The sequence below is a fragment of the Haliotis rubra genome, unplaced genomic scaffold (assembly GCF_003918875.1).
Source record: "Haliotis rubra isolate DU_JTF1 unplaced genomic scaffold, ASM391887v1 Scf648, whole genome shotgun sequence".
In the NCBI taxonomy this organism is placed as follows: Eukaryota; Metazoa; Mollusca; class Gastropoda; order Lepetellida; family Haliotidae; genus Haliotis; species Haliotis rubra.
Window position 1 is genome coordinate 169,521 of NW_025767355.1, and position 12,994 is coordinate 182,514.

Sequence of the window (12,994 nt, forward strand, 5' to 3'; positions counted from 1 at the left end):
ATTCCCCATAAAGAGACACCTGCAGGTTTATGAGGTGTTGAACCACTGTTAAACAAAGTCCTTTGTTAAGAAATCTCCCTTGAAATAGCTGAAAGAACAGTAAATCCAAGAGTCCATGGTCGTTGTAGACATTTGGCAGACTTGGCATGCATGTTCAAGGAAGGGGAAAGTACTGTATACATTTTCATCAAACAGAAAGCAGCCTTCATGAGCTCTCCCGTGTATGCCTCCAGCATACTTCCCTAATATTATTAACAGGTCTACCAAGATTAGGAAAGTCATGTGCCATTTACAATTTAGAAAATGTGTTATTATTTAAAACATGGCTCTTGAAAAAAGATAAAGTGCCTACATGCGCTGTAGTTTTCTAACCTGCCCCACCAGGTCCATGTTCACTATAACTGTTTTTAAGATATGCTGAAGTTATGGCCCATACAATGATTCATTGCAAGTCAAATAAATACATGTCCAGTACTTTGGCATGGACAATTTGTAAACATTATGCCATAGATGTATGAAGTAAATTTCCTTGCCAATAACTGGTCTACTGTGTCAAGATACGCCATCGCTAGTTATTACCAAGACACTGTTATTGCACAGACATGGTTGCAATTGATTTCACGTGTTATCATGAGAAGGAAGACACACTGCATCTGACGTCAGGGTGGAACTGACTCTTGTTAGACCAAGTAGGAGATAAACCTAATAATCACCTTGCCCAGATAGGACTGAAAAAACTGAACAGGAAAGGTCAGGTGACAAGTTTCCATATATGAAAATTCAAAAGGTTGATGCACATTTAGTTCTGAAATGCCTCCTCAAAATGTAATAGTGGTACTCCTTGACTTCCAATGAAGAATGAGTCTTCAGGGATAGAAATACATTTTTTCGTAGGGTGTCTTTGGGCACCAGACAGAAAATTTATGTTCGCGGTTGTGAAAGAAGTGTGCCCATACCTTCTTATGATCCAATTAAACTTAAACAAAATAAAATATTAATAATAAATAAATTAAATAAAACTTGTCAAACTTTATGTCACTTCAATTAATTTTCCCTAAATCAGTAAACATGTAAACCTGTGAACTTGAGAGCAGGATTTCCTGAACACTGTCATGACTGAAAGAATTTGTCCTGGACCCATAAACTATGTTATAATACTAAACAGGATTTCCTGTTGTGTGCTGCTGTTCCAGATGGCCACACCCTTATTAGGCCGTGAGAGTGCCATCGGTAAATAGTTTGATGGGGTGCAAAAATTGGTTTTGAATCATTTGAGTTGGTCAAATGTTTATTGCATTTTCCATTAAATGAATCATTGTGAGAATTATTTTCATAATTGTAGTTGTGCTACCATGGCATTTTGGAAATATTTCATCTGTGCCATTTCAATATTTACCATGCCTTGGCACACAAATGAAGCACTATTTTAATCGGTGGTATTATATTAAGAATTAATTTCATGTTGATATCCCTGATCTAGGTTTTGAATTCAAGAGTTGTTGATGTCATGAATGTAGAATTAATCTAGGGATTCCCTGGCACATGGTCTCGGTACTGTATCCCATTAACTGTTTTGAGAATATCCTAGTGGGGCTAAGTTATACAACCATGTCATCTTAAACTTACTATACTTCAGTCGAGCTCTGTAAGGGTTCTGGGTTGGAATTGATCCCTGGTAGCATCAGCTGGTCGTAGGAGTAGACTAGTGGATTCAGAGTCTGACTTGATGGCGTGGTTAATGGCATGTCAGCATGTCCTGATGATGTGGATATTTGCTCCCAGTTCAATCACTGGTTTGTCTGGTCCAGATTCTATATTCACAGACTTCTGTCACATAGTTTGATATTGCTGAGTGCCCTGTTAAACAAGGAACCAAACAAATCTACCTAGATGGGATAGTTTGTAGAAACCTTTGGTTGACGCCTTTCTTGATGGTACATATACAAGAATACAAACATTTTGTCCTTGTGACACAATTATAAATACTGATTATGATGATATAGAGAATAGACAAATGTTTCTACTATGATTCAACATACTCAAATACTTACATGTTATAGTTGTGAAGTGTTATAGAATGTGATATAAGACATTGGCTTGTTAATGTAATAACTAAGTAAGTCACATCCCTGTGTGAGTTGTACTGGTTCGTTATGGAATCAATCATTTAACATTTTGGAGAGGTGCCTTGGAATATATTTAGAGACAATATCTTTTTTGTCATATAAACTATTTCATTGAGACGAATGCATAGCGGATCCATCCACATCACGATATGAACTGATAAATAATAATGTATTCATGCAGAATTTGTTACAGTCAGATTGAAGGCCTTTGTTTCACAGTTGTTTAGGTGGTTTCTGATGACTGAGGTGTGAAGGTATGTGCCTTGTAGATGGGCCAGTGTACTGAAACCATGGAAACACCACTTCTCACTCAGTGTGTATACACTGCTACAGTAAAGACAGAAGCATGACAAGTGATGGCTGTACTGTATTTTATGTTTCAGTGACTCGGTAACATCGACCATGGATTTTGTAGATCTCGACAAAGTTCTTGATGAGTTCGAAGAAGAAGGTCAGTTCATGTTCCCATGATATGTTAGTTAGAGTTTCAGTTGCCAATCTTCCTTGATTGTCATTTGCAGAGGTTATCCAGATTGTATACCGTATATGACCATCTATAAGACGGCCCCATGGATAAGACGACCCCCAAACTTGACCCTTAAAATCAGTGTCAAAATGGTATGTTTCGTGCATAAGTCGATCCCCCGCGATGGGGTCCTAATCGCGGCAAACACAGACCACAGACAACTGGCAGTTACCAATAATTATAACTTTGGTCCACATTATTCAAAGAATTCACTGTCATATATATTGTGTCTACTCACGGATCGAAACGAAGTGTAGTTGACAGAAAATGCATAATATATTTTGCTTCTCTAAATATCATATTTATTGTAGCAACAAACTGGCTTGCTTATTTTACCCCATTCAACAATCACGAACTGATTACCGCCTCGTTTTCCATTGACTGATAGTTTACAGTAACATTGGTAAAAATGTGTGAATTTAAATGGCTTCCTACCCCATTCCATGTGCTTACCACGTTCATGAGGGTCCGTATAACCTTAGTATTGATTATATATATTTTACATAAAAACTGTAAATAAAATTACACAATGCTAGGATATATTTCTTTGGGTTAATTAATAGTATTCTGTATTATATTTTACTGACGACTGCGTCAGAATTCATCCCGTTATATTATTGTGCATGTTTGAACGTGTGCACAGCTGATTGCTATTTCCGGCTTTGTGTACGAGACAAATACGAACGGTAATCTTAATCCCTGCAAATAATACAATGCCCAGCAAAAACAACTTATAACTTAAAAGGTAAATAATCTTGTCTAGTGATGTTTAATTGCAAATTTGACGTCTCTACTGATAAAGTCGTCTTCTGTTGTTTGTTCACGCAAAGTGATACGATGTTGTTTTCTTACCCCTGGAAAAAAGTTTGACGAAAGCGTAACCCATGGATAAGACGACCCCCTTCTACAGACTGCTTTTTTGGGTCCTCAAAATTTGGCTTATAGACGGTCATATACGGTAACCAAAACATACGATGACTGCAAGGGGTCATGCAACAAACCTGGTTTTTAGCTCTGTATTTTATAATGAAGCATACAACCTTATGGATAACACCTTCTGTTAATTCCATAGAGTGACTTTTCAATGTAGATTCTTACTAAAAGTTCATTAAGCCTTTTAGCTTGACAATGGTGTAAGAATCTACATCTGTACAATATTTGTTCATGAAATAGAAAGCTGTAAACACATGAGACGAGCAAAAAGCATGTTTTTAGTTCCATCAAATTCAAACGTAAGTCACTTAAACGGCAACAAAATATGTACATGTTGGATATGTTGGAGTAGATTGTGAAGAGAATCACTTGAGAATATGTCATATACGTGTTTGTGGGGAAGATACTTAAGTGCCATCGTTGTAGCGACTGGCATAATAGTTACATCGTGAGAAGAGTACGTGTGTACTGACAAGACTGAGTGGTGGTCACTGACAGGATGAGTCTGGTTTGTACACATACAAGATGCTTGGACTCTGGAAAGTATTGTAGTAGGGGAAGAAGCATTGTCTCTGATTGGTTCACATGATCTTGATGAAGTAAAGTGTATCCTGCGTTCGAGGGAAATGTCGTTGTGAGAGGGAGAATATATTCCTTATACCTCACCCCAAAATATCCTAGGCTGCACAAAAGTCAAATGGATTAAAACACTGCTTCATGTGTGTGCCATAGAATAGTAAATATTGAAATGGCACAGATGAAATATTTTCATTGTGTTCTGCCAGCATGACTAAAATTTAAAAAAATAATACACAACATGATTCATGTAATGGAAATCCTATTTTCGGGTTAGTTTATGGGTCCAGGACAAATGAAGCTGAGCTGTTCTTGCAGTCATCATAGTGTTTAGGAAATCCAGCTCTCAAGTTTACAGTGAGTGAGTGAGTTTGGTTTCATGCTGCTTTTAGCAATACTCCAGTAATATCACGGTGGGGGACACCAGAAATGGGCTTCACACATTGTACACATGTAGGGAATCGAACCCAGGTCTTCAGCATGACGATTGAACACTTTAACCAATAGGCTACCCCACCGCACCCTCAAGTTTACAGGTTTACATGATGTTTACTGATTTATTGAAAAGTAAATTGACATATTGTTGTAATGATTTAAGTTTAATCGAATCATCAAAAGGTATGGGCACACTTAGTTTCACAAAGGTACACCTAAACTACTTGTCTGGTGCGTTATGGCACCCTTAAAAATATTCATTTCTATCCTCCCTAAGTCTACTTCAGCTCCATCAAACAACAAGGCCTCATTCCTCAAAGCGGTCGTAGCGCTACGACAGTAATAAGTCTATGTTAAAGTATGGGAGTTACGATCATCTTAGCGCTACGACTGTTTTGTGGAACGAGGCCCTGGTTACTATCAAGTTTCAATTTGTTTTAGTGCTTTTTTTAAAATTGAAATATGTTGGCAAGATAAATTCATGGAAGCAGTATCCAAAGGAATATCTGTGGTTTTAGGTTTTATACCTTGAGACAGATGTGTATAACCACAATCACTGCTACTAATTATGATATTACCCTTGGAAGAAAATGTGTTATCCAGTTCAAAATTCATCATCCATTTTGAGCAAATGGGCGTTTGAAATTGATGTAGCCTTCTAGTGGACATGAACAACCTTTGATAATTATTATTTATAACTGAGGAAGAGGTCAATCTTGAAGTATACGACTTTATGGATAGCAAGTTCTTGCTTATTGCATAGAGCAATATCGCTCTATCCATGGAGTGATCCATGAAGTGATATGCTTCATAATTGACTCCCCAACTTCTAGAATACCGATCACACAATGAGGAAGAGCTGACTGACCTGGTACAAGGTCCTTGTAGGGATGTGTCACTAAGTCGGGCTGATACAAGTCATAAATCACAGCTCAATCATGTACTTATTTAAATAATACCACTGCTTCAGAGAGGTCTGTAGTGGTTTGCTTGGAGTTGTTATTGCAGATAGGTATAATGTGGTTCTCTGGGTTTTTTTTAGAAACTGTGCATTTGCATTGCAAATTTCACATCCAATGTAAAGTGATGCAACTTGCTATTTTATAGTGATGACCATTATATCGTGAACATAAACTTCCTGGAGTCTTCAAGAAATATTCAGCCATGACTTTTCAGTAAGTGAAGTGAGTTTTCTAAGAATTAAAACACGTTTTCAGGCCTTCTAAGATATGTTCCATTGTCAAGGGTTTCAAACACTAAAACAGTAGTTCCAAAATCGTTTGTGTTCGATTATGAGAAAATGTGATCTATTGCTTGGTAGTTAGGTCACTACGACCAATCTTCAAATATTTCAATTAATCAGAACACCACTAGTCACAAATGCTTCATCTTGAGGTATGCATAGTTTTTGATAATGTGTGTGCAGCATTTTGCTATGAAGAGTTGCATCCCCTTGTTATGCCAGGAGTTTATGATCAGATTTTCACCAGTAGTTTCACCAGTAGTTTCACCAATACTTTAATTGTCCAACCAATTTTCGCTGGTAGTTTCACCAGTACAGTAATTGTACAAACTGAAACAGGACTTAAACACTGGAATCCTGTCTTACACGACTCACTCTGACTTAAATATCACACAGCTGGATTCGGTTAATGTACCACATTTGTTGTATTCTCAGTAATAAATAAATCAACCCCATATCTATTCAATTCCAGTGGACAGCTGGCATGACAACCTGCACTGTAAGAAGTCTTCAGTTGAATGTCACTTTGAAATATATTTCAGAAAAATGTACAGTTTTTGACTGTATCACCTAACCCTCTAGTGTTATGAATGTGTCTTATGATGGTTACACATACAAGTTTTGTGTGGTAAGAATAAAAGAAAGTTAAATACTATCATTATCAATATTATTTTTATCCACAACTGATAAACCTTGTGCAAAGTGTCAAAGTATGTCTCATTCAGTTCTTACTGTTTTCACAGCATTTCTTCAATAAAGGAGTTCATAATGCGTACCAGTGAACATCCTTATTAATGGTACATGCCTGATATACTTCAAACATGTGATTCAGATCTATGTCCTGATAACAACTGTTAGTGAGTGAGTTTAGTTTACGCTGCACACAGCAATATTCCAGCTATATGGCGACAGTCTGTAAATAACTGAGTCTGGACCAGACAATCCAGTGATCAACGGCATGAGCATCAATCTGCGTAATTGGGAACCGATGACATGTTGTCAACCAAGTCAGCGAGCCTGACCACCCGATCCCGTTAGTCGCCAAGCATGGAGTTACTGAAGATCAATATTCTAACCCGGACCTTCACGGGTGATTACGACTGTGAAATTGATCTTGAACTATTTTACATAGATGTTAGTCCATGAACTCTGAAAGTAGATAGACTGATTGTATTATTGGTAGTAGAGTCTCATACAGACTTCTACAGACATAAATCAGATCCAGTTATCTTCAACTTAAAAGGTGGCAGCAAGTTCAAAGCCTACATGTTGAATGTCTGTCATTACACTGAAGATATGTGAGATTGATGTCCATATAGATTGTGTGCTTTATGTGAGAAATTGTGTTTCCATGGAAACCAAATTGTGAGTGATATTGATCTGGGTATTTAGGGACATCTGACAGTGTTTTGATGAGGCAGAAATCACTGTCAGCTCAGTGTGCATGTTGTCAGTGCTGATCTGACTGATGACATGGAATCGTGCCGCGCAGACTCTGCTGCCTCGGTGGTGGTCAACAGGAGGTTGTGCACACCTTGTCGCCATCCTGAATGACCCTTAGATGTCATGTTCTGTTGAGTAAAGTTTCGTACACGTGGTTCCCAACACATGACAGAATGTCCAGCTGGCCTACAGTGTATTGACACCTCCTTTGGCCTTGTTTCTGTAGTACTTTAGGGGGATAATTTTGGTAAGCATGGTAATAAGTACACAGCTGATCTGGCTCTCTGATCATCAGGTCATGCGTAATATAGGACACATCCATCGAGTTTCCTCACTGATATATCTAAAATATACAAGAAATATTGATAGAAATATTTGTTACAATTTCTTAAGTGACTTTTTATGAATGCTTAACAACTCTGATTCCACTATTTTCAGAATCTGAGCATCTGAGTTTTGGAGTGTAAGGTCTCAGGCATGTAATCCAACTTTTGTCTTATCCCAGAAGGATGTTGTCCGTCTGGCCCCGATTTCTCGAAACAAACTTAAATGTTTATTTAAATTTCAAACTGAGTTTGACAATTTGAAACAGCTGAATATTTAACTCAACTGCATTTTTAAAATAAAAAAGCCCAAACAACTTAAGTAATCTATCTACCAAACTCAAATTGTCTACTATGTTTGGGTTTGATATCGATTTCAGTTCATTCTGGGAAATGCATTTCCCTGCGTTTCTCAAATTTGAGTAAAAAATCTAAGTTAAGTCAAAACTAAGACTTAAGTTTGTTAAGTCAAAACTAAGCCTGGTCACTTATGTGTTATCTATCTGGTGTCTTATAGTACAGGCATTTTATCCAACATATTTCTTATGTAACAGGTGTATTATCCAACTTCTCTCTTATCCCACGGGGATGTTGTCCTTCTGGTGTGTTGTATCACAGGTGTATTATCCATCTGGTATCTTATACGAAAGGTGTGTTATGTATCTGGTATGTCTTAAAACAGCTGTGTTATCCATCTTGTGTCTTATCTCAAAGATGTTATCCATCTGGTGTGTTATAACACAGGTGTGTTATCCAATTTCTTTCTGATCCCACAGGGATGTTGTCCATCCTGTCTTATAACACAGGTGTTTAATCCAACTTCAGTCTTATTCTACAGGGATGTTGTCCATCCTGTGTCTTATACCACAGGTGTGTTATCCAACTTCAGTCTTATCCCACAGGGATGTTGTCCATCCTGCGTCTTATACCACAAGTGTTATCCCACAGGGATGTTGTCTATCTTGTATCTTATACCACAGGTGTGTTATCCAACTCTTATATGTCTTAAACCACAGGGTGTTACCCACCTTCAGTTATCCCACAACTATCATATCTTATCCCATACAGGGATGTTGTCCATCTTGGTATCTTCAGTCCATCCTTTGTCTTAAACCACAGGTGTGTTATACCCAGTGTTACACTTCATCTTGTGTCTTATCTTATCCCACATAGGGGATGTTACCCACCTTGTCTTATCCCAGGGATGTTGTCTATCCTATGTAATATAGCACAGGTGTGTTATCCACGTTCAGTCTTATCCTACCTATCTTGTGTCTTATACCACAGGTGTGTTATCCACCTTCAGTCTTATCCTACAGGTATGTTGTCTATCTTGTGTCTTATACCACAGGTGTGTTATCCACCTTCAGTCTTATCCCACAGGGATGTTGTCTATCTTGTGTCTTATACCACAGGTGTGTTATCCATCTGGTATGTTTTATATGTTATCCTTTGTCTTAAAGTAAACACTTGGTCCTGTTATATTCCTATTTAGTCATCCTTTTGCGTTGATATCAAACCTTGGATAACTACACTCATTCATGATCAGCAGGTATGTTCTTCAGCTTGCCCTATTGCTGTCACTATGTCACAGCTCATACCAAGTGGAGGTAGGTTCTCAGCTTGCAAGACAATTTGCTGTTATAATTACGCTGCTTTTAGCTCCATGAATATGGAGGTACGCATGACACTGCGTGTGACTCACAGGCATATATCATGTAACAAGGCTCTTAAAGCTTGTGGTAGAGAGCCACAGTGACACAGACATATTATACCATGCAGCGATTAAGTCAACAGTGTATATCAAAGTAAACAGCACTCAAGTTTTCTGTAGTTAGTTAATGGGAACAGTCGTAAAATATGTCGCACAATATGTACGAAGTTGACTAGTCTCAGACTGGTTTTGTGAACATACAGTACATTGGATAATCATGGAAGGATGGCTAGTGTACTGGGAACTAGATGTGTTTTAGAGGTTCAACACAATTTGTATCATGATGCAGTACTTTGGGGGTTGGGGGTATGTTGGCGTTGTTTTGGGTACATCTGAAATCCTATAAAGCATGACATGGTCTGACAAATGCTGTTGTCTAGTTAGATCCGGGTTAGAATTGGTCTTCAGCAACCCATGCTTGTCATAAGAGGCAACTAACAGGATTGGGTGGTCTGACTTGCTGACTTGGTTGACACATGTCATCATATCCCAAATGTGTAGATTGATGCTCATGCTGTTGATCACTGTATTGTCTGGTGGAGACTGGATTATTTACAGACTGTCGCCATATAGGTGGAATATTGCTGAGTGCGATGTTAAACAACAACCAAACCAACTATTGTCTAGTTTGAAACAGAAGATGGGTGGGGACATATGTCATGACTGCTTTTGTAAACAGGCAGTTTGTAGCAGATATGTTATATTTCTTGCTTCTGTTGAAGTTACAGACTATATTACAACCCGAGGTGAGAGGATCCAGTTGGTGTTATTGTACCTGATAACCAATGCAATTCTCAGACGAACGTGAGCATGTTACTGGGTTGGACAGTAAGATTAGTGTTAAGAAGTTCCGAACAGCTCTTTCACGTTTATGAAATGAGTGAGTGTAAACTGAGGCTCTTTTAAGCAATTTTCCATCAATATCAAGTGAGGGGCACCAGAAATTTCTCCACACATTTCAACCATATGGGAAAGGAAACACTTTAACAGCTATGGTACCCCATCACCGGTATATATTGTGAGTTATGCCAGGGTTTACACAGCTCATAACACACTGTATACCTGGTATCACCAATGCTTTTTTGACTGGCATTTCAAATAAGGCAACATTTAAAGGATATCACATCCGGTTGTTGTAAAACAAGATGATTTATGTGTGAGTTTTTGAAGTTCAGAACTGAAGACCAACATGGTACTTTTCACAACAAAATTACAACAAAGAGTTTTCATGAACATACAGACAGACATAGAGTTGAAGATGTTAGATGCGCAGGTAAAATCAAGCCTGTTGTTAGGTTCAGAAATCTAAAGAGACAGTCTCAGTCTAAATTCTGGAAACGAATGAAGCCAGTTATAATTAGATACATGTAAGTGACAAGACTGACACTACATAATTAGGAAGGAATTTATGGATGTGACAGTTGTAATGTGTTTACTCAGTTGATTAAATAGGAGGATAAGTAGATTAAAATGATATGTCTAAAGCACACAAAGGACAGCTCCCTGATCATGATTGATTGACTGCTTGGTACGGTTGATATGGATTACCTCTTGGAGCTTGTGCTTCCTCCATAAGTGACGGCTTGTACAGAAGAATTTAGTATGGTGCCAGGGGATGGTATGATGGGCACATGATGACCTACACAGTTTATTGAGTGTGATGGTAGATGGAACCAGTTGGGCACATGATGATAGGGACGTAATGGAAGAGACACATTATGGTAGATGGCATTGATCATTATTATATATTAGATGGTGATGTGATGGTAGAGACGTGATGGAAGAGACACATTATAGTAGACGGATGGGCACATGATGGAAGAGACACGATGGTAGAGACACGTAATGGTAGAAACATGATGGTTCAGACACGTAATGGTAGAGACATGATGGTTCAGACATGTGATGGTTGAGACATGATGGTAGAGACACGTAATGGTAGAGACATGATGGTTGAGACACATGATGGAAGAGACACATGATGGTAGAGACACGTGATGGTAGAGACACGTGATAATGGTAGATACATGTGATGGTTGATACACATGATGGTAGATACATGTGATGGTGAAGACACATGATGGTAGAGACACGTGATGGTAGAGACACATGATGGTAGAGACACATAATGGTAGAACGTGATGGTAGAGATAATGGTAGAGACGTGATGGTTAGACACATGATGGTGTTAGAGACATGATGATAGAGTTGATGAGTACACATGATGGTAGAGACACATGATGGAGGAGACACATGATGGAGACACATGAGAGAGACATGATGGTGATGGTAGAGACATGATGGTAGAGACACATGATGATAGTAGAGACACATGATGGTAGAGACACATGATGGTAGAGACACGTAATGATGGTAGAGACCGTGATGGTAGAGACACATAATCAGTAGAGATGATGGTAGAGACATGATGGACATGATGATGGTCAGACACATGATGGTTCAGACATGATGGTAGAGACATGATGGTGATCAGACATGATGATGGTAGAGACATGGTGCGGCAGATACATGATGGTAGAGACACATGATGGTAGAGACATGAGAGACACATGATGAACATGATAGAGACATGATGGTTGAGACATGATGGATGATTACCTGAAGTCAGAGACACATGATGGTAGAGACACGTGATGGTAGAGAGACACGAAAAGAGATGGTAGACACATGATGGTTCAGACGTGATGGTTGAGAGACATGATGGTAGAGACACATGATGGTAGAGACCTGTAATGTTAGAGACATGATAGTAGAGACACGTGATGGTAGAGACACATGATGGTAGAGACACATGATGGTAGAGACACGTGATGGTAGAGACACGATGGTAGAGACATGATGGTAGAGACACATGATGGTAGAGACTGTGATGGTAGAGACACATGATGGTAGAGACACGTGATGGTAGAGACACATGATGGTAGAGACACATGATGGTAGAGACATAATGGTAGAGACATGATGGTTCAGACACGTAATGGTAGAGACATGATGGTTCAGACACATGATGGTAGAGACATGATGGTTCAGACACATGATGGTAGAGACATGATGGTTCAGACACATGATGGTTGAGACATGATGGTTCAGACACGTGATGGTAGAGACATGATGATGTTGAGACACATGATGGTAGAGACATGATGGTAGACATGATGGTAGAGACACGTGATGGTAGAGACACATGATGGTAGAGACATGATGAATGGTAGAGACATGATGGTTCAGACACGTAACGTAGATGAGATGGTAGAGACATGATGGTTGAGACACATGATGGTAGAGACATGTGATGGTAGAGACACGTGATGGTAGAGACACGTAATGGTAGATACATGATAGTAGACACATGATGGTAGAGACACATGATGGTAGAGACATGATGGTAGAGACATGTAATGGTAGAGACATGATGGTTCAGACACATGATGGTTCAGACACGTGATGGTAGAGACATGATGGTTCAGACATGTGATGGTTGAGACACATGATGGTAGAGACACGGATGGTAGAGACACGTAATGGTAGATACATGATGGTTCAGACACGTGATGGTAGAGACATGATGGTTCAGACGTAATGGTAATGGTAGAGACATGTGATGGTTCAGACATGTGTAACTGTGATGGTAGAGACATGATGGTTGAGACACAT

At 38.8% G+C, this 12,994-nt stretch overlaps 1 protein-coding gene across 1 annotated transcript in view; it reads left to right on the top strand.

Moving 5' to 3' along the window:
- Positions 1-12,994, top strand: part of LOC124257006 — a 41,193-nt gene that overhangs the window by 2,001 nt on the left and 26,198 nt on the right. The window contains 1 exon segment of the mRNA XM_046690967.1: positions 2,510-2,577. Within this exon segment, the coding sequence (XP_046546923.1) occupies positions 2,529-2,577 (49 nt within the window). The 5' untranslated portion in view covers positions 2,510-2,528.